Source organism: Ictidomys tridecemlineatus, chromosome 1 (genome assembly GCF_052094955.1).
Source record: "Ictidomys tridecemlineatus isolate mIctTri1 chromosome 1, mIctTri1.hap1, whole genome shotgun sequence".
Lineage (NCBI taxonomy): Eukaryota > Metazoa > Chordata > Mammalia > Rodentia > Sciuridae > Ictidomys > Ictidomys tridecemlineatus.
Window position 1 is genome coordinate 49,777,234 of NC_135477.1, and position 26,645 is coordinate 49,803,878.

The window sequence follows — 26,645 nt, forward strand, 5'->3', positions numbered from 1 at the left end:
ATACATCATGAACTCTCAGAGCATTTGTTCATTTATTTATTCATGGTGGCTACTCATTTGTCATTTAAGTGTTGACTATCACAGTGCTTCACAGAGCATCTGGTGGTATCTCGTGTGCTTCTCTTATTATTAGAAGACATGAAGGAAACATCAGTAACCTGTATTACTGGCATTTGTGTCCATTCTTGATAACTTTGCAGATCTGTAGCTTGATAACTCTGCCAAGTTATCAAGAATGGACACAAATGCCAGGAAGTATGGACCCTTTTCAAACTTTGCAAAGTTTGAAAGACCATTAGAAAATTGCGAACTTTATGGTCATTATGTTGATTAGATTTTTAATCCCAAATTTCTCAAGCTCATGATTCACAGTATATCCAACTAGAAAAACAAATGAGGTGTAATTGAATTAATTGTGCTGGAAAATATCAGTCAGTGAGATGTTTCAATAAAATATGTTTTAAATTTCCATGTAACTCTATCATAATAGATAAATAAATAGAGAAATAAAAGAAGAGCCAGGCATAATGGTGTGTGCCTGTATTTACAGCTCCTGGGGGGGCTGAAGCAGGGGTATTGCTTGAGCCCAGAAGTTCAAGGCCAGCCTGAACACAGAGCAATACCACTCTCTAAAAAATTAAGAAATATATAAGATATTAAGGAAGTTAATATGAAGTTGTTTCCTTGAGTATAGGATTAGGATTGATTACTTTATTGAACATCACATATAGAATTATTAATGCAAGATGTTGCTGTTATCATTACTATGGATATTAATATGCTGCTGTTCTCCTTTCAGTAGAGGAATGGCTTTCATTAATTTCCTATGCTGTTAAATTTGGCCACTGAGCCAGGCACAGTGGCACATTCCTGTAATCCCAACAGCTCACAAGGCAGAAGTAGGAGGATCACAAGTTCAAAGCCAGCCCAAGCAACTTAGTGAGGCCCTAAGCAATTTAATGAAACAGATCTTATCTCAATTTTTTTAATATTTATTTTTTAGTTTTAGGTGGACACAATATCTTTATTTTTTTATGTGGTGCTGATTATCGAACCCAGTGCCTCACGCATGCTAGGCAAGCATACTACCACTTGAGCCACATCCCCAGCCCCCCAACTCAAAATTAAAAAAAAAAAATTTTAAGTGCTGAGGATGTGGCTTAGTGCTTAAATGCTCCTGGGTTCAATCCCTAGTACCAATAATAATAATAATAATAATAATAATGTTTTTGGAAGTATCACTTGGTATAGTGGAATTACCTTAATTATTTGGTGGTTTTGTGATGGTACTTATCTCTGTCTTTAATAAAATGCTATGTGGGGTGGATTAAAATTAGTAGGGTTAATTTAATTTACCAGTTCCTCCTATCCAAGGTAATTTGATTTTATGATATTAATGTCGCCCACTAGTGGACATTGCTGCTCTTGCTCTAGTGGTTCTTTAGATGGAAAGCATGATAGTTTTTAACATCTCTTCTCTGAAACTGGAGCACTACAACTCTGTATTAGTTAAATATTTCTTTGTAAGAAATTACTCTAAAACTTGATAACTTCAAACAAACATATCATAATTTCTAATCTACTAGCAGCTTTAACTAGATGGTTCTGTCTCTCATGAGGTTATAATCAAGATATCTTCCAAAACTGTAGTCCGTTCAAAACTTAGCAAAGCTGGAAGATCCTCTTCCAAACTCACTTATATGGCTCCAGGCAAGAGACGTCAGTTCCTCACTGGGGGGGGGGGGGGGGTTGTGGTCTTTTCAGACTCTCGTGACATGGCAACTGACTTTTCACAGAACAGAGAGTATGTGGCCACGGGGAAGCACCTTCTTGTGTAACATGTGACATGTTATCACTTCTGTCATATTCTTTTGTAACAGACTAATTCTTGTCCATTGTGGGAAGGGACTACAAAAGAGTATAGATGGAGTAGAACAACTTTGAGGGCCATCTGTATACAGGCCACCACCTATGTATACACTCACTGCCTTCCCCAGGGTATGAGTGTGGCCTTAGGGGGGCTGTGCCAAGACTAGTGGCATTGACACACTAGCACCAATACTGCTATCTTGTGTACCTGGCACCATCCTTCCCTTGCCTAGTGGTTACTCTTTCTACCCAATGGTAATTTGAATTTAGTTGCTTCATTGCCTTTCTGTACTAGCTGTACTGCTCAGGCTCACTGCAGTCCTTCGTGTTTCTTTACTTTTAAATCTTGAGAATCCATCCTCCCAGCTTCTTGGTAGGATTTTAGCACTAGTTTCTCCTTGCATCATCAGACACACACAGCTTCATGTTTTAGGATGTAGACTATCCAGGTCCTTGTTATATTTCAGGCCCAGCCCCTTCCATCTTGAGAAATGTACCCTCCTAAGTAGCTTTTGAATTGAATTAAATCTACAGAGTTCCTGGTTCCCACCCTACTGGGTAGAGGTTATAACACTATTATGCTGTACACCATGGGTTATTGCTGCTCTTAGTGGCAGAAATATTGGGCATTTTAAACTAATATCACTTTATATTGTTTTAGTTTCCATGCTTGTAATTTGTTCCCTCAATTTGAGGAAAATGTCCAGATTGCTTTGAAATTTAGGATTCATTATGAAAGTACCTTGTAGTTTTTTCTATAATATTTTGTAACTAATTTGAGAAATTCCCACTGTGACACATTGACAGTGTAGTTAAAAGCCAACAGATTTCTTTTTTATTCTAGATTTAAGGGATTGTACTCTCATGATATGTGCAATATGACACAAAAACACTTGAATAATTTATGTTTTAATGACAGCTCTCTGGGTATCTGAAGTTTTTTATTTCTTTGATCTAATGAACCCTGAACTTTTAAGCAGAAACTAGCTACAATTTGATTATGCTCTTACATATTTCCAGTTATTCCTCTAGAAATATACTCTTCTCTTACCCATCTGTTATACTAACCAAAGAAAATAGTAACAAAATCTGCTGTCCATAGGAATTCCCCTATTCACTTATACTGAACTTGAGTTTTCATGAAACTCCTAGCATTCTTCATTATATCACTTTATATCAGGTTGAACTTGACTGAGATTAGTTTTTAAATTTGAATCTTAAGTAATTCTGGGATTTTCCAGTGCTTGGGAATTTGTACTGGTTTGTCTCCTGATCTTACACTGACTTCAGAGAGCCCAAGTGTGTTTTCTTGTTTTGTTTATTTTTCTTTTCTCTACAGAGAAAAGAATATGTCTCTGCACCTTGTTTTAAAGGACACTGTGTTTTATTCTTGTGCTATCTGTGGATCTAAATTAAGTTTTATGGTTAACTTTTAATATATATATATATATATATCTTTATGATCTGGCAGAGTTACAATAGCTGGGGGAGCAATCTCTGGTTTTCCTCATTTGGGAGTATATATAACCTCAAATGTGATGTTAATGTGTTTTGCATTCAGTTTCTGTCAAAGAGAAATAGTAAATTGTGGAGTTGCTTGATTTGGCGTGTATACTGAGCCCATTTATTTGAAAATGCAGTCATTAATTCACCAAAGCTAATCAGATTTTACATATACTTTGTCAACCATGCCCAGTAGTCAACTTTGCCTAGTGAAATATAATTAATTTCAAGCTGGCATAATGGATCATAACCTTCTAGTCCCCCTCTAATGCTGCTTTATAGTGGTCAAAAGACTCACCTTTCAGCTAGGTTTTCAGTAGTCACTAGGTTCATCTATTAGAGATCCTGAGAGCATAGTAAAAGTTACTTGATTTTAGTAAATGAGTACTGTAGGTAATTAGTATATTTCAAACCGAAGTTACAAAATAGCTTCAAATATTTGAATATCTGCCTCTCTCTGCCAGTGTTAGCTGGTAAATATGTGACAGAGGACGTGCATTTTCCTCACTGTTACCATGGTGTCATAATTTTTGGTGTATTTAATTGGTTGACTCCGATGTAAAATAACTGATTAACTTCCTTTCTGCGTTGAAACTGAAAACAGTTGCCATATAATCTTGGCCTCTTGTCTCTGTGACCATCTTTGGTATTGCAAGGCCATGGATAGCTTGTATACACCCTAGGTAATGTGAAGCTTATTATTGCCTACTAGCTACATGACAACTAGAGAAGGAAAGGTGGATATTTGAATTATAGTAAAGGGATGGAATGAAGAATGACTAATATTAATATCATCATCTTCTGTGTTGCATCTAGCTCTTCAGATCAAATACCCTGGAAAGTAGGGGACCTGTGCTATCTTTGAGAACTCCAAGAGAAAAATGGAAGCAATTTATTTAATAGTTGCCACTGCCCATGTTAGCTTATACTGGTCATTCACACTGATGTGTCAGCTGTTGCAAGTCTAATAGAACGCCAAGAAGAGAAAACATTAAAAGCAATTTAAAGACCAGTGTGGTGGCTGTAATTCTGGCTTCTCAGGAGACTGAGGCAGGAAGAGACAAGTTTGAGGCCAGCCTGGGCAACTTAGTGAGATCCTGTCTCAGAATAAATTCTTGTTTAAAAAAGGTTAGTAACCCCAGAGACTCAGGAGACTGAAGCAGGAGGATGGCAAGTTCAAAGCCAGCCTCAGCAATGTAGTGAGGCCCTAAGAAACTTAGACTCTGTCTTAAAATTTAAAATAGCAACAACAAAAAATGTGGGGGTGGGCTGGGGATGTAGCTCAGTGGGAAAGTGCCCTGGGATTCAGTATCTCTAGTACCAAAAAAGTGGGTAGGGTAGAAGTTTGGGTGTGATGGTGCACACCTGAAATCCTAGCAACTCAGGAAGATGAGGCAGGGAAAAATCACAAGTTTGAGGTCAGTCATGGCTACTTAATGTCTCAAGGTAAAAAGGGCTGGGGATATAGCTCATTAGTAGAATGTTTGCCCAACATGCATGAGACAGTGGTTTCAATCCATATAAAAAAAATGCCATTTAAAGTTTCAAGGAAGTGTGATTTTAAATATGGAAACATTCAAAACAACATTCTGCTAGCACCAGCAAGATAAAGATCTGTGAGGCAGCAATGAGGAAATATCTGATTTTCTTTCAGTAAAGGGTTAGGGTTAGCAGTAAGAAAATGAAGCAACCACAGTCTTTGCAGATAATTAGAAACACAATCTGAGATTCATACAGAAGCCAAAAAGAACTGAGGCAGGAAGATCATGAGTTCAAAGCCAGCCACAGCAATGGCGAGGCACTAAGCAACTCAGTGAGACCCTGTCTCTAAATAAAATACAAAATAGGGCTGAGGATGTGGCTCAGTGGTTGAGTGCCCCTGAGTTCAAACCTGAGTACTCCCCCAGAAAATGTTTAAGCACTGTTATCTTCAGTCACACCTGTTAGGAATTCATCTCTGACCACTTATATCCATCTCTACCACTTTTCTAGTCCAAGCTATAATACTTTCTTTCACCTATACTACTCAGGTCCCTCCCAATAGATCTCAACAATGGCCTCACTTGCCTCCCTTGTTGTTCTTAGAAGGAGGACTTGAATCCAAGGCCCACAGACTTTGTATAATTTAATCTCTTCCTTCTCCAAGTTCATTTCATATCAATTATTCTTCCACCTAAGACCCTTGTACCACTACAAGGGTTTGTCTGGAATATTCTTCCTTCCCTTTCACCTCATATATTAGCCCATATTTTAACAGTTCTGTCTTCAAGGATTTGTCCTCTCCACTTTCCAAGCATGGGTTTGTGTTTCTGTAAGCCATGTTTGTGCTTTCTGACTCACCCTGCCATTTAGTTAAATGCACCAGGAGTGGACACCTAATCTAGTTTGAACTAGTCAGAATTTCTCCAGAGCAAATTTGAAATTAAAACTAGGAACAGTTGGTCTCTTCTGGTGATTGTATTGTAAAACATTAACTCTGAAGCTCCAGGGTAACTCTTTTGTACCCTGTGCAGACCTAAGAAGCACAGGACAAGAAAGGCTGACAAAATCAGAATTAAAGCAGCTATACAGAAATGAGAGCCCTGCCTCCTTTCTCATCAATGGTCTGCTTTTATCTCTTGGGATTCTCATATTTCTTTTTTGCTAATGCTAGCTTGTGTAGTTTTTTATTATGTGCAACCAAAAAGCAGCTTTAATGCAACTAGGAAAACTAAAAACAATGGCCCCAAAACATGCCTAGACTTTATTGGAGGAGACTCAGTGGTCACTGAACCTATATAGACTACAAAATTTCAGGTGCCTTACAAAAAATTTTTTAAAACCTTAATTAGCTTGATAACATTAAATTTTTTTAAAATTTTTTTTTATTGGTTGTTCACAACATTACAAAGCTCTTGACATATCATATTTCATACATTAGATTGAAGTGGGTTATGAACTCCCAATTTTACCCCAAATGCAATAACATTAATTTTTTAAAAATGAAAACAAAACAAAAAATCTTCAGAGCTGAGGAATTTAACACATGACCTGACTTGATGGTTTCTCCTTGGTACTCTCAACAACTTAATAGATCAGCAAGAGACAGTTGAACCTTGAGCTAATCAATAGATTACAAAAATACAAAAGAAATCCTGCAAGTTCTCTTTCTAGCTGTTTTTTACTATAGTCATCATAAAAGGGCTTAAAGACTTTTCTTACATTTTCCTATTTTCGGTGGAGTGGGGAAATGTATTTTCTTTCCTTCTTTTTTTTTTTTTTCTTAACTAAAAATGAATGACTCTGGTACCATCTGATGCACTAGATTCTTTGCTTTTTACCCACTTTTGTTTGGACTGTTTCTTCCTATTTTGTATATCAAAGCTTGAGTGAGCTACTTATTTCTCAGCAACAGAGTCCTAGTCTTTCTTTGTATTTGTCTTTATGCTTGTTAGTCAGCTTAATTTGAATTCTAATTTCTGTATTTTGTGTTTTACTCTTTAGCTGTCCATTTTCTATTCTAAAAAAAAATGGTACTTTCCAATGATACAATGAGTGTATTGAAAAATTCTGACTGTTCCAATAATAACTAATGAGAATGGCCTCATTGTAATGGCTTCCTGAATGGTCAGAATTAAATGGGTGATAAGATTAAACCATGTCTAGGTTCAGTAATAGAATGCCTTCTTTGTGTGCAGGAGGCTCTGGATTCAATCTCTTGCACAGTAAAGGAAAAACAAACAAAAAAGATGAGGGCTGAGGTTGTGGCTCAAGTGGTAGGGCGCTTGCCTAGCACTCATAAGGCACTGGGTTTGATCCTCAGCACCACATAAAAATAAAATAAAACTAAAAAATAAATATTTTTTAAAAAGATGAAGGTAATCAAAAAAGAGATCAGTCAGATCAACTGAGATGGGGGGTGCGGGGTGCGGGATATCGGTAACCCGGGATTGAGCTCAGGAGCACTCAACCACTGAGCCACATCCCCAGCCCTGTTTTGTATTTTATTTAGAGACAGGGTCTCACTGAGTTGCTTAGTCCCTCGCCATTGCTGAGGCTGGTTTTAAACTCATGATCTTCCTGTCTCAGCTTCCTAAGCCATGCTGTGACTACAGGTGTGCACCACCACGCCCAGCTCAACTGAGATTTGAGCTCTAGAGATCAAAGAACAGACAGTGTTGCTAATTTTACAGATAGTGTCCTCAAGCTGGAGTTTTTTTGTTTTGTTTTGTTTTTTTTAGTATAGTTAGAACATGCAGATTAGTATTTAGCTCAGTTTACAGGTGTAAAAACAGTTGTAACCTTAACTGTTTTATTGTTCTAATATAATAGACCTGTATTTCTCTCAATTAAACTGTCCATCTTTGTTGAGCATTGAGTTGTCATGTTGGATTCCTTGAACATAGCCATTTTTCTAAAGGCATCACAATTGATTTTTTCATGTCTGAAATTATTCCTACAGAAAACTTCAAGCAATGACTACTTTTAATGATGCCAACTCCTTCCGAGTACAAACTAGCAGTTTAACTTATAATTAATTACTCTGCTTTTTTTTCTTTATATATTGGGAACATATATACTTACATGATCTTACAGACCACCTCTAATCATGGGCTTGTTAAATCACTCATTTGTAGAAAGAATGTTATGTAATTTTGTCATGGCTCTAATTATTGCCAGTTATATATATATAATCTCCATGTAGAATAATTTTTAAAAATCACCAGACTGTGTTGTAGGCATTGTCCTATTAACTCTTTAAATCCCAGTCCTTCTATTTCAGAGGTTATTATGAAACTTAAATAAGAGTGAAAAGGAAGCATTTTACGTTATTATCCCTCTCACTGCATTACTTTGGGCCCTATATATAGTAAATGCAGGGCTTAAAAAATTTATTCTTTTCTTGAATCCAGGGGCACTTAACCACTGAGCCATATTCCCATCCATTTTTATTTTTTATTCTGAGACAGAGTCTAAGTTGCTTAGGACCTTGCTAAGTTGCTGGGGCTGGCTTTGAACATGTTATTCCCCTGCCTCAACCTCCCAAGCTGCTGGGATCATAGGCATGCACTACTACACCTGGCCTTATAAAGTTTATTCTCACCATTCCTGTTTCCATAAACATTTGCAGAAATCTGTTTTCTAAGAAAAAGTTGAGTTTATAATTCAACTTTCATGCTGTAAGCATAGTTCTTCTGCTCTTGCCCATCTCATATCTCGTCTCATAAACTTACAAAATGTTCATGTGAAGAGTGGAAAGGAGAAGATTAAAAGAATTACTTTGTTATAGTTTTTCTTTTCTTTCTCAATCTTATCTGTGTTGCTTTTGTAGAGGACAGACTTTTTTTTTCCCTCTTTAAACAGAACTGAAGTTAACAGAAGCAAGTGTCATTCAAAACTGGTTATTATTTGTAACTAACATTCAATTTTATTAATAACATTAATAGCAGTTAATGGTTACTGTGTTCTTAGTAGGTACAAGGCTGTGTACATTTTATTGAATCTAAAACAAACATTGGTAAGATACACCATTATTTTATCACTAAGAAAAAAATTGCTGCTACATAAAACTGGAATAAAAATATTCAGTTAATATCTATTGAAATACTCCTTTAGGCTTAGATTTTTTTATTATATGTTATTCTTATACATACTTAAAAGGAAAACACAAGCAAGATAAATTAGTCATGTAGTTAAAATATTAAGATAATTATTTAGCATGGGTTTCTAACTTAAATTTCATAGTAATCCCAAAAGGAAGTTTCTTTTATTATACTCACTTTATAGATGCACGTGTAACCAAGACTTGGAAAGGTTCAATAGATTGTCCAGCAGTACACACTTGGTGTGTGGCCAAGGAAATAACCAAACCCAAGTCTGTCTGGCTGCAAATCCTATATTCTTGCCACTGTACTATAGTGGCTCCATTCATATTCCCCAATAATTAACATCTTTAATATGGATGCAGGAAGAATATCCAAATCTTTCAGAGAGCCAAAACAGTATATAATGCTACAGATAGTATTTCCTATAGGTTCCCAAGCTAAAATTTTAGTGACTGAAAACTTAAAAGTACCCCATGAAGATCTTCAGCTGAATATACATCCTACAATTCAGGTTTCTAATTTAGATGAGTGGGTCCCTCTGCATTTTGATCAAATGATTCTCATTTTCCTAATTAGCTATAGTGACTTTATAATGATTTTTGTATATCTACCCCAGCTTGAATTTTATAAAAATTAATGATATGGTAAAGTTTTCTATTATCTAGTGACAGAAAACAGAACTGTACTGATGGATTTTTTTTTTCACTTGAATGAATAAATGTACCTGTCATTCCCACCTAATTTTTCATTCCAGAATGGTTTCAGACTCTTTGAGTACAAATCATTTTGACCTACCAAGTCTGGCATTACCTGTCTATCCTGTAACCTCCTGTGTGCTGTTGATTTACTTAGATGTTTTCTGTTGTTTCTTTTAGTCTTGCTAGACATAAGATGAATACTACTGAGAAATTTTATTTATAACTATACAAAGCAAAAAAAAATGACACTTCATAACAAACAGAGCCCACAAACAACTATCTCCTTGGAACTTTAGGATTTTTCCCCCTTGGAAATAAATATCAATATTAAAAACTGGTACAGTCTCTCCTGGGTATTCAAGAGTATGGGCTAGAAAGAGTATCTTATGCTCCTGTCAGATGATAAATACAGAATTAATAGGTGAACTTATAAATGAGGCAGAGATTTGATACTCAACCAAAATTATTCATTGAGCACATACAGAGTAGCCTTGCTCTCTGTGTGACACAAAAAAACAAACAATATAAGCCATAGATTCTTCCTTCAAGAAGTATATAATGGGGCTGGGGTTGTGGCTCAGTGGTGGAGTGCTCACCTAGCACATGTGAGGCCCTGAGTTCAATCCTCAGCACCACATAAAAATAAATAAATAAAATAAAGGTGTCCAACTACAACTAAAAAATAAATATTTTTTAAAAAGAAGTATATAATGTTGTGAAAGGTAGAGACACTTCAAATAATATAAAGCATAGTGTAATGCAAAGCATATTCTTCTCATAGGTTCAGACCTTACCTGTTGTAAGAGCTTAGAAGACTTAGGACAGTTGAGGGGGGTTTTGGAATAGTCGGGAGGGCCATAAAAAGTAGTTCAGAAAATAGGACTTATACAAGTAGATGAAGGAGAACAACATCCCAGGCAGGGAAAATGACAGAGAAAAATGACCCAAGCAGTTAGCATGAAACAAGTCTCTCTTTAGAGTCACAAGTTATTCCAAGTCCTGTCACAACCGATGAAAGCCTTCTTTGGAACACAGATCGTGTTCTACATTGATTGGATTCTCCTTGTTGTAGAAGGCTTTTATGTTTGTATTTTGTTGCTATGGAAAAGCATTAGGCACAGCCTGGCACTGTGGTGCATGCCTGTAATCCCAGCCACTCTGGAGGCTGAGGCAGGAATCCAAATCACAAGTTCAAGGCCAGACTCAACAGTTTGGTGAGTCCCTGTCTCAAAATGAAAAGAAAAAGCGTTAAGGCACAGCTTAGAGGACTTTATATTGTATGTTTTAGTAAAATGATGGCTAATTTGCATTATACTGGAGCCCACTGAACACATATACCCTCCTATTAGATAGATTTCGATCTTCTGAGTTAGAGTTTTCTCCCTGTATCAATATGGGAACAGAAGAAGAGAGAACTTTACCTCCATCTCCAAGATTACTTTTTTAAAAGTATTTGATTTTTAGATGTTTTTTTTTTCTCTTCCTTTTTTTTTTTTTTTTTTTGGTGCTGGACATTAAATGCAGGGCCTTCACCCATGCTAGGCAAGCACCACTGAGCTACACTCCTAGCCTTTATTTTCTCATTCTGTTTTTATGTTTTAATCTAGTCATTCATTACAATGAGGAAGCAATCAATTATGAATCACCAAGCCCAGTGTAAATTCTGCATCTTAATTATGATTATTTCTTTTTTAAAAATTTTTTTAGTTGTTGATAGACCTTTATTTTATTTATTAATTGGTGGTGCTGAGAATCAAACCCAGTGCCTCCTACATTCCAGGCAAGTGGGCTACCGATGAGCCCCAGCCCCAGCCCCAATTATTATTATTTCTTAACAGCTTTTATATCAGCTACTGCCTCCTAGTTTGCCACACCTTTAGGTAACATCAACACATCAAACCTGGTAATGGGTATTACACATCAGATAATGAACAAACTGAACCTCTGACTTGTGAATGTTGACAAGCTGTCAGCAATGTTAGGGCATACGGAGTGTAGAATGGGTTGTGTTTTTACCCAGGGGTAGATCCCAGAGCACTCTATAGAAATTATGGAGTCAGAGGAAAGCCATCCGATATTCAGGTAAGAGAAAATAGAGATAGGGATTCAATTTCATTTTGTTGCATATGGATTTCCACTTTTCCCAGCACCATTTGTTGAAGATGCTATCCTTTCTCCAGTGCATGCTTTTGGCACCTTTCTCATAAGATAGTTGTAATTTTGTGGGTTAGTCTCTGTGTCCTCTATTCTGTACCATTTGTATACAGCCTGTTTTGGTGCCAGTACCATGCTGTTTTTGTTACTATTGCTCTGTAGTATAGTTTAAGGTCTGGTATAGTGATTCCACCTGTTTCACTCTTCTTGCTGAGAATTGCTTTAGCTATTCTGGGTCTCTTATGAATTTCATGATTGCTTTTTCTATTTCTATAAGGAATGCCATTGGGATTTTGATCTGTATAGTGCTTTTGGTAGTATGGTCATTTTAATAATATTAACTGCCTATCCATGAGCAAGGTAGATCTTTCCACCTTCTAAGGTCTTCTTCTATTTCTCTCTTTAGGGTTCTGTAGTTTTCATTGTATATATTTTTCACCTTTTTTGTTAATTCCCAAGTATTTTATTTTTGGGGGGGATATTGTGAATGGGTAGTTTTCCTCATTTCCCTCTCAGAGGATTTGTCACTGATATATAGAAATGCCTTTGATTTATGGATGTTGATTTTATATCCTGCCATTTTGCTGAATTCATTTACTAGTTCTAGAAGTTCCCTGGTGGAGTTTTTTGGGGTCTTCTAGGTATAGAATCATATCGTCAGCAAATAGTGCTAGTTTAAGTTCTTCTTTTCCTATAGTTATTCCTTTAATTTCTTTTTTCTGTCTTAATTGCTCTGGCCAGTGTTTCAAGAACTGTGTTGAATAGAAGTGGTGAGAGAGGGCATCCCTGTCTTGTTCCAGATTTTAGAGGGAATGCCTTCAGTTTTTCTCCGTTTAGAATGATGTTGGCCTGAGGCTTATTGTAGATAGCCTTTACAATGTTGAGGTAAGTTCCTGTTATCCCTAGTTTTTCTAGTTTTTTGAACATAAAGGGGTACTGTATTTTTGCAAATGCTTTTTCTGTGTCTATTGAGATGATCATATGGTTCTCATTGTTAAGTCTATTGATGTGATGAATTACATTTATTGATTTCCGTATGTTGAACCAACCTTGCATCCTAGGGTTGAATCCCACTTGATCATGGTATAAGATCTTTTTGATATGTTTTTGTATTCGATTTGCCAGAATTTTATTGAGAATTTTTGAATCTATATTCATTAGAGATATTGGTCTGAAGTTTTCATATTATTGAAAGCAGAAGTGGGATATAAGATCTGCTTGCTGACAGAGTCATCTTAAAGGAAGTTTTTAGCAATTTCATGAGGAAACATTTACTTCATAGAATGGTCAGAATATTAAAAAGCAGTTAATTTTGTCAGCGTTTAAGGCTTCATATTGATCAAGATCTTAAGGAAAAATTACCAATAAATTTTATATGATTCAAGATGCTGTGTGAGTTAATGTCTAGAAAGCACTCGCTTAGAATAGGATCTGGCATGTAAGTGCTTGGTAAGTGTTGTTAGAGGTGATAGAATATTGTTGATTTCTTAACCTAGGAAGTTTTTCTGAATAAGTATAATATCCTCTTAGGGCTTCTTTTCTTAGAAACTGAACTGATTTTGTTTTGTTTTGTGCATTTTTCATAGCCTTGTAGCTAATGATACACACTTTAAACTGAGAAAAAGAAAGTTAACTGGACTGTGAATTTTATTTGAGATTATTCCCTTTGAGGAGGGAATCTGATTAATTAGGCTTAAATTATCCCATTCTAATTTAAATTCCCAAACATTCAGAGTAGTTAAAAAGTCAGCAGACTAAAGTATTCACCATAAAGAAGTAACAAATGTTTTAGGAAATAGTTCTGTTCTTTTGATTTAAACTGACAAAGCACATGCAGTTATCAAAATATTTCACTGTACCCCATTAATATGTACAATTTTTAAACTTTATATATCAGTAAAAATTTAAATATAAAAAAGCAGACTAGATGACTTTTAAAAACAAACAGCTGATGATTGGCTGTTTTGTTCTGAAGATTTAATCATCACCTTTGATTGGTTTTGAGGAATATATGTTTTCATAGTTTGGGGTTTTTTGTTTGTTTTCTGATGGTATTGGTATTTTGGGGTGTTTTTGTTTTTGTTTGGTGCAGTGTTGGGGATAAAATCCAGGACTGTATCATGATAGGCAATTCTCCACCACTGAACATGTTCCCAGCCTATACATTTTAGTATTTGTTTAAAATATAGGAACTTGCCAGGCATAGTGATAGAGCACACCTGTAATCCTAGAGACTGAGAAGGCTGAGACAGAAAGATCACAAATGTGAGAGGCCAGCCTGGGCAACTCAGTGAGACCTTGTCTCAAAAAATAAAGAGAGGTAGGGATGTAGCTCAGTGGTAGAGCATCCCTGGGTTCAATCCCTGGTACCACAAAACATAATAATAGTCAAAACTATAGGTCAGTATTGAGTTAGCTTCTTATCTAACCAGGAAAGAGTTCTTAGATATAAACCTGTGAAAGAAGATCTATACATTTGGTTATAATAAAGGTTTTAAATTTCTATATATAAAACAGACTTAAAAAAATTAGAAGATTAACAGACTAGGCAAAAAGATTTGTAACATTAACAAAGAGAATATATTTTTAACTTTGTAAGTTAAGATAAATATCAGCATTTCTGTTTGTAAATATAAGCAAAAAACATTTAAAAAATCAGAGGAAGAAATATAATTGACCAATACACATATTAGAGAAATAGTCACCCTAGTCAAAGAAAGAGTAACTTAAATGAGTTTTTTTCCTGTATAAAGTTGTTTTTAATTATCAAGCTTGATGTTGTTAAGGGTACTAAGATTATAAAATGACACATCTTTCTGGAAGTTAATTCAGAAAAATGACATTAAGAGCATTAAAGAGCTTATAGCTACTATTGTTACACTAAGGAGATTGGCAAAAAATAAAAGATCTGACAATACCAAGTGCTGATAAAAATGTGAACAATAGGGACTCTTTCATATACATAACTGATAAACATTATTAACGTATTGGGGAAATAATTGGATTTTATCTTGAAAAGTCAGCAGTTGTTCTTCTAGATTGATACCCTAGACTCAGAACTCTTGTTCCCTTTTCACCTGGACTCTTATGCAGGAATGTTCCTATTAGAGCTGGGGATGTAGTTCAGTGGAAAGTTTGGGCTTAGCTTGTGCAAAGCCCTGGATTCAATCCCAGCACTACCATGAAGAACACTCATAACAGCATTTTTATAATAGCAAAATCTGGTGATAACTCAGATGTCCACTTACAGGGAAACTGATAAATAGTGGCATTTTTGTAAACAGTTGAAATCCGTAATAGAATAAAAATGAAAGCAGCACAGTTAAGTGTGTCAATCTTAAAAATATGTTGATTAAATAAAGCAAATTGCAGAAGAATACATCTGATATGAAACCTTTTATGAAAGAAAGCAAAAGCAGACAGTTAAAAGAAGGAAAAAATTGAGAGAAAGCCAGGAATAAGGTTAGTATGAAAAATTAAAAGTAGAGTCAAAATTTTCTGTTCTTGTTAGAAGTGGACCACAAACTTGACTCTAAAGCTTTCCAATAAATGATATTAGAAAAAATTTATGATACCTTTAAAATAAGAATAAATCAACTGTTCTGATACCAAGGCCAGAAATTTCTCCCCAGATTATCTCTGCAGGCAAATTATTTAACTTCTTTCTACATAACATTACCTTTTCTATAAAATTGAATAATCATAGTACCTGTTATATGGTGTTCTGAGAATTATATAAGTTCCTAGGATAGCACCTGGCAGGTGATAAGCCCTCAGGCATGTACTCATTAGCCATAACAAATGGCATTCTCAAGACTGTCCTTACAGAAGTGAGTATCATGAAGTAGATATTATTAAGGGATAAGTGGTGAAATATTCCTCCCCTCAGATAGGGAATGTTCCCAACATTAGGACAGAGTGTTGTGAACAAATGTTTTGAGCAAAACATTCAGTGTTTTGTCTGAGTTCAGTCAATACATATTTCCTGAGCTCCTTTGTTATACCAAGTTTCCCGTCTGGTAACTGAGAGGAGGGTACAGGACTTATTAAGCTGGTATTGTGCACCAGCCAACTCTAAGTACTTTAATCTTGGAATCATTTATATGTTGAATAATAAATAAAAGTTCTGAATGTACTTTTTCTACTCTTCAAATATGAAAGTAATATTCTGTAAAACTGAAGAAAGGCTAAGAAAAAGCAATATTGAAAGGATGCAGGAATAGTAATTGAACTTAATAGTCACAGTGAACAGAATAAACAGTTGAGGCTGTTACTTTCCAGAGAGGTGATATTATGGTGATAAAAATATTAATTGCAAAACAGGAGGGAAAATATTAATTGCTACATTTTTTAAATTCTGACTAGATATCAAACTGTGCTAATATCTCTCTTTATGTTGTCTCATTTAATCCATATGCAATAGTATTTTGAGGTCACAAATATTATCTCCATTTTTTTTGGTAAGGAGAAGCCAGCCAGCAAGTATGGATTTAAGCCAGAATTTGAACTCGGGCCTAAACACATATTTTTAGTCTCTTCAGTGAATCCATCCTTCTATGGAATGAAGCCCAAACTTATCAAGCTTTGGAAACCTTTTTCCAGATCTAAACTATTTTTTCCCAACAAACTCAGCAAATATATTTTGATTTTTATTATCAGTAATAAATTCATGCATCAGTTTTATTATCTTCCTACTTGAGGCTGTCAGTCTGGCAGGTTAACTTTTTCCTGGTCTTACTATATGATTGGGATTTATATCAGTTAGTCAGTCAGTTGATTTCATCACCAGTCTGAACATTCTTTTAATTGTAGATGGACACAATACCTTTATTTATTTATTTTTATGTGGTGCTGAGGATCGAACCCAGTGCCTCACATGTGCTAGGCAAGTGCTCTACCACTAAGCCACAACCCCAGCCCTCTGAACATTCTTTAAAATAATTTTTTAGTTGTAGATGGACACAATATTTGTTTGTTTGTTTGTTTTTATGTGGTGCTAGGGATCAAACCCAGTGCCTCATGCATGGTAGGCAAGCGCTCTACCACTAAGCCACAACCCCAGCCCCAATGATTTTTTTAAGACCCAGGTTTGGGTTTGTAGCTTAGGTTAGTCTCAAACTTTTAGGCTCAAGTAATCCTCCTGAGTTAGCCTCTCAAGTAGCTGGGCCTTACAGGCATATATCACCACACCCAGTTAAAACAGTTTTTAAAGTGGAAGTAATCTTTGAATTTCAAGTAGAAAAGTCTAGAGTTTAGGCTTAAAGTAAAGCTTTAAGAAGGGTGTACTCATGGCCTTGAGACCTTTTGTGGCACCACACATAAGGCTCTGAGTTTAATCCCCAGTATCATAAAAAAAGAAAAGGAAAAAAAACTATTTGACAGTTTGTAATCTCATGGTCCAGTCTCATCTCCAAAGTTTATTTTGGCCCATGCTGAGGACAGTGACCTTCTTCCTCAGCTTGCCAAGGCCCAATATTAGTTTTGACAGTGAAGATGCCTCTTACATTTAAAGACCAAGAAAATTCTGGCTTAGGGTTCTCTGGTGTACCAATCCAATTGCAGAAACACAGATTTCAATTCCAACTATGAAATATGTATGTCATGTTCACTGTGTAGGTTTACAGTACAAAACATTGCCTAATCGTTTTTTCTTTTGATGGATATAATGGTGAGACTCCTGACAGTATCAACAGTGGCATGGTTAAGATCTCAAAAGCCACATACTGTCAGAGTGAAAAACATAGATGTGTTCAGCTCAGTGGCCTGAGCTCTCCATACAGCTTGCATCATGCAGTTCAGAATCTAGAAAAAGCCTATCAAGAAATTTATCATTCTGAAATATTTGTATAAGGGAAGGGTTTACTCTGGGAGATAGACAAAGTTTTCTGAAAGGTAATTGTATGAAAGAAAGAAAATAGGATTGAAGTTCCTTTATTCTCCACAGGAGCAAACCTTCCTTCTATTATGTTTCAAAGGCAAAAAAAAAAAAAAAGAGAGAGAATTTCCAGCAGAGATTCATTAACCACAAAAGTCTTTAACATATGAAGGCCCACTTGCAGATACTGATTGTTTTTCTTTTACTCTTTTTTAACCTCAATTTTGGACTTTGTTCATCATACATTTTCTTCTCTTCCTGACTTCCCATCTTCCTCAGGTCATTTCATATAGATATGTGTAGACCGTCTGTCCTTCCAAAAGGCTGTCCCTTCTCTCAACAAGGGGCAGGGATGGGAATGGAGAGGCATAGTGTGGATAGAACGCCAGGAAAAATCTTGCAGACAGTTTTTTGGCTCCTCTTTTCTGGCCCTTCTTTGCCTGCCCTGTAGCCCCCTGGGGACCAACAGGGAGACAACAGCTTGTATCCATTTGAGAAAGTGGCAGTGGCACAAAAGGAAAGTGCTAGGTTGTTCAGCTTTCCTTTTAAACACAGAAAAGGGATACAGATGGTGGGTGGTGTGCTGGAACGCACATGTTCTGTGCCGTAGGATCAAATAGAATGGAAATTCTTAATTGTCATTGAAGTGGAACATAGGAGGTTCCAACATAAGTGGAACATATGTTTGGCTAAGGAAAATGCAAGCCAATGATTCAGATTGCTTCCAAATATACAAGTAGAAGTTTTCTACATTGTGATAATTTTGTCCTAACCTGTGTCTTTCTTCAAAGGCTCTCCCTTACCTTGGAGATTGATTGCATGTGAGTACACCCACAAGATTGTCAAAGCTTTCGATACTTGACCCACAGAGCCTTATATCTAGCTACTATCCTTGAAAATTTAACCCCAGTGAAGGTCCTTGAGATACCACCCTCAAAAATCTTGGTAGGTCTTCAGTTAAAAAGTGTTAAATTAATAGGATATTAGTTCATGTCTGTTCCCATGAACAATTTTGTGGAAAGAAAAAATTCCCCATGGCTCATTCCAACCATGTTGAAGAGTTCAGAAATAGGTTTGACTGTAGCTCAGTGGTAAGAGTACTTGCCTAGCATGCACAAGACCCTAAGTTCAACCCACACCACTAGAAAGAAAAAGAGAAAAACCAACTCAGAAATGAGGCAGCCATGCCTCAAAGGACCCTGCAAGTATAAACAGAGGTGCTGCCCAAAATCAAATTATAGAGCTAAAGTAGTAACTTTCAAAATGAGCCGTAATACATGGATAAACTGAATTTTATAGTTTTTAAGCCTTTTAGTTCCAACTTAATAATAATAGAACCCATTATCAGAAGCCAGTTCAAATTTTCAAAAGAATAGTGGTAAAAATGCTAATTTAAACATCAGAATTGCTACTTGGGAATCTGCTGGAAATTTTCTTTTTGCCTTTGAAACATTACATAGGGAAGCTTTGCCCCTGAGGAGAATAAAGGCCTTTCTGTAAGCCTTGAGCAGGCCGAAGCTGCTGCCAGTGTTATGGACAAGAAACATTTCAGTGTTAAATCTGTCTTGTGGCATGAAGCTGAAAACTCATCTAGTGCAAATATAGGGGACTGTCCCACAGCTGTGAAACCCTCCAGACAAGGGGAGAGTAAAGGCTCTAAATTGTTAAAGCCTGGCTCCAAGAGCAGGGGCCTCTGCTTTGTTTCAGAAGAAGTCCAAAGATGAACTATGCAACCCCAGCTTTTACCCAGGTATCAGATTTCCCTGAAAATCTGATCTCAACGTTGCAGAAACTGTGTCCATTTACAAAATTTCGCCAGCCATCCATTTTGTTTCAGGATGCTAAATTGAACCATAAATCAAACTTAAATTGAATCCTGAAAACTTTTGGTATTGTCAGAAATTAATCAGCTCTATAGAAGTGATGGTGTGACAAACATGATATATTGAGTGGTTGAGTTGAAAGGGAGGCTTTCACTTAATATTGATGATGTTGATTTCTTTGCAAATAGTTTTGCTTCTTACTTAACTATGACTTATAAGCCCCATGGCTGTCTTAGTTTATCTAAAACAGCATAGTACTGTCCTACAAGTTGCATAGGTACCACTGCTTCCAAGCAGGAATCAGTGTGGCATTCAGATAGTCTTTGGACCTAGCAGGGCTGGGTTTGAATTCCAGCTCTGTTACATGTAGCTGCACATTGCCTCAGTTTTCTCATTTGCAATGTGAAACTAATAATAGCTGTTTCATAGAACTATTAGTGATTAAATGAAAGAAGTATAGATGGATTACCTGGCACATAGTACATGCTCAGTAAATGGTGATATTATTAAGGTAAATGGTGATATTATTAAGGTTTTGTGCCTTCCTCATTGCTATAGTCTCATCAGTGACTAAACTTACCAAGCCAGTTAAGAAAATGAGAATTGAAAGAGAATTCACTTTTGACTGTTCTTTATTTCATGTCTCGTGTGAATCTCATCTCCCTCCTAGATTCAGGTGAGGTCCCTGAGAATAGAAACATAATTTTTTCCTTCTTTCCTATACCCCACAATGATAAATACAAGTGTTAATCAACTAGAAGACATTCAGGAAACACTTGTTGATGTGAACTTACTTAGTACCATCTTAGGTCTATGTATGCCCCATCATAAGAACAGATTTGGCTCTGCTGTCTAGAAATCCAAAAATCTCCCTGTGTTTTCTATTTTCCAGTAAAACCATGGAGAAATTTTGCCATCTTCAAATCATTTCTATTTGATTATTGGGCCATAGCTAGCCATTTTATTATTTGTTTATAAGTATCATTAACATTGCAGCTGCAACTGAGATAGCTTTCTTGTCTCCACTTAAATGAAAATTTTATTTTCTGATTATCATTTAGATTAAGAAGTCCTTTATACTTAACATTTCATCTTCATATTTAAATATATTTAAGAACTGGGGATGTAGCTCGATAGTAAAGTGGTTGCCTACCAATAAATAAATACTATTTATTTATTTTTTTCAGCAGTTTTTGTAGCAAACAAGTCTAATGTAGGCATCCTACATTTTATGTATTTTTTTTTTCCCTGAGCTCTGTTGATGTCCTAACATGCAGTTAAGCATTTTAGGGAAAACTTGAAAATACATTACTTTTATCTGAAATCCTCAAAGATCTGAGTGTATAACAATATAGAATATACATTGAGAAATTGACTTGACTTTACATATATGTAACTGATCAGATATATAATAATTAGCTTTTAAATTCTCTCTGAGAAGCAAGGACACAGATGACCTTAATTATTACTAATTATTACTTATTACTAAAAATAGCGTGGATTTATATGGAGCTTTAAAATCATGATTATCCTCACAAGGATGTTCCTGACCTATGGAGAAGTATTAGAGGCTATTGAGTTCTTTTTTATCTTTGAGAAAATTGAGGGCCAGGGTAGTTGGGCAACTTCTCCTAAGTCATAGTTAATGACAGATCTGATCTTAAAAGTTGGCTCTTCTGTTTCTTGGTAGTTTTTTCAGTTCTTGCAAGCTTTATGCAACTATGTTGATCAATTGATCATTCTATATTCCACATCAAAATACTTACCATTTGACTCCAAGAACACTCTTTTTTCTCTCTCTCTCAGTTTGAACGCCATGATCCTGTAGATGGGAGGATTACTGAGAGGCAATTTGGTGGCATGCTGCTGGCCTACAGTGGGGTACAGTCCAAAAAGCTGACTGCTATGCAGAAGCAGCTCAAGAAGCACTTCAAAGAAGGAAAGGTAGGTCACTTTGGATGGAGAAAGAAAAGAAGCCATGGGAACTTCTGGTTATTGCAAAGGTAACAACATAATAGTGAGAAGAAGTTATGAACTAATTCATCTTTAATACTGAAGATGCAAAGGGAGGAAAAAAAATAAGCAATGGAGGTAAAGAAGAGAAGAGAGTCCAGAATAACCCTAAGTTTCTTGTTCAGGCAAAAGTTGGTACTGTGCACCGAGATGGAGAATTTCAGCAGGAGGCTAGCTTGAATTGAAAGAAGAAGTTCAGTTGTGGATGTCTTGAGTTTAAGATATTGTTAACTCTCCAAATAGAGATAATCATCAGACAACTAGATATTCTGTCTGTCTGCAGTTGATTTAGGAATCATCAGTACACTGTTAGAGTTAAAATCATGAGAACAGAAAGATTTCCAAGGAAGGCATTACACAGAAAAGAGCTGTGGACCAAGAATCCAGTGGAACACTAACATTTAAGCATCTCAGGAAGGAAATCTAGAAGAAATGATTATAGAAATACCTAGAGAGAATAGTGAAATCAAAGTGAAGGAAAGAAAGAAGGTTCAGGAACTGAGGTTCTGCATTGTCCTGTGCAACAGAGAGGCACTAGTAAGATAATGATGAACCTATCTGTTGGTTTTGGTGAAATGGTAGTAACTGATGACCTTTGGGAGAGCTGTTCTGTTAGAGTAATACAGTTGGAAGGCAAATTAGATGAGAAGTAAGGAAGAAAAGAAAGAGAAAAAAGAAGAGAAGGTATAGACAGAGGGAAGTTACATATGCAAAATTTTGAGTATTACCCTATTATGGCTACTATACCAAAATACAACAGACTGAGTGGTTTTAACAACAGAAGTTTACTTTCTCATAGTTGGAGAATGTGTCGTCAGATAAGCTTTCCTCAGTACACATGGATAGACAGCAGCTCTTCGGTGGTATTTCTCCTTATAAAGATACTAATCCTATCAGATTAGGGCCCACTTTATGACTTCATTTTCCATTCTTATTTCCTTTGAGGCCCCCATTTTAGCTATACTAAGAGGACAATGGTTTCAGCACATGGATTTGGGGAGGGAAGTGGGGACACAAACAGTCCATAATCAGCAGGAAAAACAAACATGGCACATTGAGGAACTGAAAAGAGATAGTGTGGTTTAATCATACTGAATAAGAAGAAAGACCTGAGAGGAGGTCAGAGAGGGAGATGAGGGCCAGGAAATATGTGCGTTAGGATTAGAAGGCACCAAATTTATTCACAGTGCAGTGAGATGCTACTAAAGACACTACTGAAATGACATGGTTGTATATATGTTTGGAGAGAGTCCCAGAAAGGAGTTTGGAAAGAAATGAGCTTAAAAGCAAATAGTTTGATAATAAGATTATTAGAGAGTTTAGGAATGGTTACACATGCCTGTAATCCCAGCTACTCATGAGGCTAAGGCAAGAGGATCTCAAGTTCAAGGCTAGACTCAGCAATTTAGCAAGGCCCTGTCTCAAAAATAAAACAATAAAAAGGGCTGGGATGAGGCTCAGTAGTAGAGCACCCCTAGTGTTGAAAAAAAACGAGAGAGAATTTAGGAAGAGATGATCTAGAGTTTTTAACAGCTCTGAGATTTAAGACCAGGGATTCATTCTAACTCTACTCAACACCGCTCTCTGATACTTTTTACCACTAGCTATACCTAGTGCAAAAAGGAAAAAAAGAAAAGGGTAAATGTTGGAACCCACTCAGCACTGGGAGTTTTGCCAGCTGGTGGGATGAACAAACGGGCACATACCAGCTAAGAAGTCGGGTCTCTAAAAGACCACACCTGCGCATGTACATGCTCACACAAACACATACAAAGGAGAACCCAAATCTTTTTCCCAAATCCCATGATTTCCTGCTGGATAATGATCACCATCTGGCCATGACCAGACAACTGACCTGGCAGTAAAAATGTTCCATGAGAGATTACCAAGGTAATGTGATATGATGGACATGAAACTTCTTGTCACTTTAACGATTCAATAATAAGCCAGGCTTGGTGTTCACACCTGTAATCCCAGCAGCTCCGGAGGCTGAGGCAGGAGGATCGCCAGTTCAAAGCCAGCCCAGCAAAAGCAACATGCTAACAACTCATTGAGACTCTATCTCTAAATAAAATACAAAAGAAAATAGGTCTGTGGATGTAGCTCAGTGGTTGAGTGCCGCTGAGTTCAATCCCCAGTAACCTGCCCCAACCTACACACACACAAAAAAAAGATTCAGTAATAAGGGCTTGAGGTGTGGCTTGTGGTAGAGTGCTTGCCTTGCATGCACAAGGTTGAGTTTAATCCCCAGCACCACTAAAAAAAAAAAAAAAAAAAGCTAAATATTCATTTATTGAACATAAGAATACTATAGCTAGTGCTTATCCCAGTTTCCTTAGTCTTTTTGACTTTGTATAAAAAATCTTGAATGAATAGCATTGTCTCAAGTTGGTGAAAAGCACTTCTCAAGCAGACTTTTTCCTTCTTGTCTTGGATGTTGAAAAGCTAAAAGGACCCCTAAACCAGGCTGTGGGCTGCAACTGAGGACAGGTCAGGCCCTCTGAACTCAGTGCAGCCTGTTGCCACAGCAGGTATTCTTTTAGCTCTGGGTAAACTGATCATTAATGAAAAGTGAGAGAGTAAAGTATTTCTCTCCCAGAGAGTTCTTCTACACAACCTAATACTTGGCTTATGTCTATAGGAGATAATTTTATTTCAGAAAATTGGTTACAAGTGTTCAGGTGGATTTTGTAGGCCCTTGCCGAAAGCATAGTATTTTTTTAAGTATTTATTTTTTAGTTGTAGTTGAACACAATATCTTTATTTTACTTATTTATTTTTATATGATGTTAAGGATTGAGCCCAGGGCCTCACCTGTGCTAGGCAAGTGCTCTACCGCTGAGTCACAACTCCAGCCCAAAAGCATAGTATTTGCATTAGGAAACATTCTCTTTTTATTAACCAGACTTATTTTAAAGGTTTGTCCACACATTGATTTGATCTTTATTATCTAATAAAATATGATAGACTAATTCATATTTTATTATGAACTTAAATTTTAAAAAGCAATAAATTAGGTGTTGGAGATATCCTTGAAGAAATAGGGTGCTTTAAGCTTTGGCAGGAGTTAATTTAGGACCTGAAGACCTTGGAAAGGAGCTCTGAAATGGAAGGGCATATTTTGTCAAATGATGAAAATCTGAAGTGCTAAATTACTTCTGGCCAGAATTTCTAGACTGCTTTAGAAAGGAGATGAAGATTGATTGTCCTCTTGTGTTGATTAGTTTGTGAACATAGCAATTAACTACAATGAAAGTTAATGAAGGGCCTTTGCTCCTAAGGTTACCAGTCTCTAGGACCATGACTCATTAAAGGGAAATCAACATCAGTTTTCTAATTGCTTCTTTTATTCCATTTGGATTTGTTAACATGAAAATAAAAGTTTTCATTTACCTCATATTAATCAGTTTCTGTATGGGATTCTATGTTAAGATATCAAATCAGACTGAAAAAGATTGAATTTTCTAATGGTGGTATTCAGTAAACATTTGCATGTAACCTTATGATTATGCAGTGCTTCACAACCATTTCTCTGTTTTTCTGGGGACTGAACCCAAAGGCACTTTACTAATGAGCTACATCCCCAGCCCTTTTTATTTTTTATTTTGACACAGGGTCTCACTAACTTGTTGAGGCTATCCTTGAACTTGCAATCTTCCTGCCTCAGCCTCCTGAGTCTCTGGGATATCCATCTGCCCTGTTAGATATGATTGTGCCTTTGAGAATACAGAGGCAGAGAAAGAGAAATTAATAACCCATCCAGAGTCTAGACTGAAATACAAGGCTTCCTAATCCAGATCTTATCTTTTTCCTAGCAAAGTGCTATTTGTCCTAACCATATTCCTCCTCTAATGCAGTACTTCTCAACAATAGGATCACTTGGGGGATTTTTTAAGAAATGCGGTTGTCAGGACCTTCTTCAATTAAGCCAAAATCTTAATTGAAGATCTTCTTCTATTAAGCCAAAATCTCAGTGGGTAGTTCCAGGCATCTGTTCCTTAAAGGCTCCCCTGGTTTCACTTCTCTCAACCTTTCTCCTCTTTTCTAACTCTCAAGGTCCTGCTCATACAAAGAAAAGAGTCTTCAGAGTTTAATAGAGTAAATTTATTACCACTAGTTTTGTAGTGATAAGCATGCTGACTTACTAAGGACTTCTACCTCCTACCTACCTAGTACTTTATGTGCATATTTTCTCTCCATTTATCATAACAATCCTGCTTGATAAATGAATCCTCGTTTTTCAGATGGTTCTCAACCTTATTTGCCAGAGATCACACACTATCTTGATAGATGTGCAAAATACAAAACCAAGGACTATCTTTAATAATTCATAATCTTCTTACTAATGACCCTATTTGTTGCCACTTTTTATTCTCTGTGGTTTGAATAAACACAAGGTTTGGGGGAAATAAGAAACCAGTGTCAGCAGGCTCCTCAGGGAGATAGTTAGAAAGGAAAGTTATGGGAGCAGATGTTGAAGGACCTTAAATCCTAGGCTAAGAAGTTTGAGAGTTTATCCAGCTACAGTGGGAAATCACTGAGGTTTTTTAGAAGATGAAGATATTAAGAAAGTGGTGTTTCAGAAAGATTAGATACTTATAGAATATAAGAAACAGAAATGGTATAATTTCCCCTGCTGCAAGGCCACAATTGAAGAGGAGTCTGGGGTTTACAGTAGGGATGCTTTAGGAAGCAGGAGATTGAACAAAGGGGAGATGAGGAGATTGGTGGAGGTATGTTATATAAGGAAGAAGGAAGGAGACTATTTTATCTTTTCAGTGGGCCATAAAGGAAACTCGGGCAATTGCACTGACTCCTAGTAGATGGGTTTGCTATGACTGATTTTAAAAAACAGAGCCAGAGAATCATCTATTACAGTGTGTCGTCCACGGCCTGTCAGCACTGGATAGATATCTAGCTTTACAGCTGACTCCACATGAAGCCTAATTTTCCTTCCCCCTTTTCTCATCTATTCCAACTGCATTTTATTTTTTAAAACAACTTTATTGAGGTACAATTTATATACCATAGAAGTCATCTATTTTAAGTGTACAGTTCAATGATTCTTAGTAAATTCAGAGTGATGCAGTCATCACTGCCATCCCATTTCAGAACATTTCCAGAA

At 36.4% G+C, this 26,645-nt stretch overlaps 1 protein-coding gene across 5 annotated transcripts in view; it reads left to right on the forward strand.

The window, feature by feature from the left end:
• The window catches only part of Micu1 (mitochondrial calcium uptake 1), a 174,382-nt gene that overhangs the window by 115,288 nt on the left and 32,449 nt on the right, over positions 1–26,645 (forward strand). For all 5 annotated transcript variants that reach the window (XM_040273763.2, XM_078040611.1, XM_078040625.1 and 2 more), the window contains one exon: positions 21,314–21,451. In XM_040273763.2, coding sequence (XP_040129697.1) covers positions 21,314–21,451 — 138 coding nt within the window. The remainder of the gene's footprint in view (positions 1–21,313; positions 21,452–26,645) is intronic.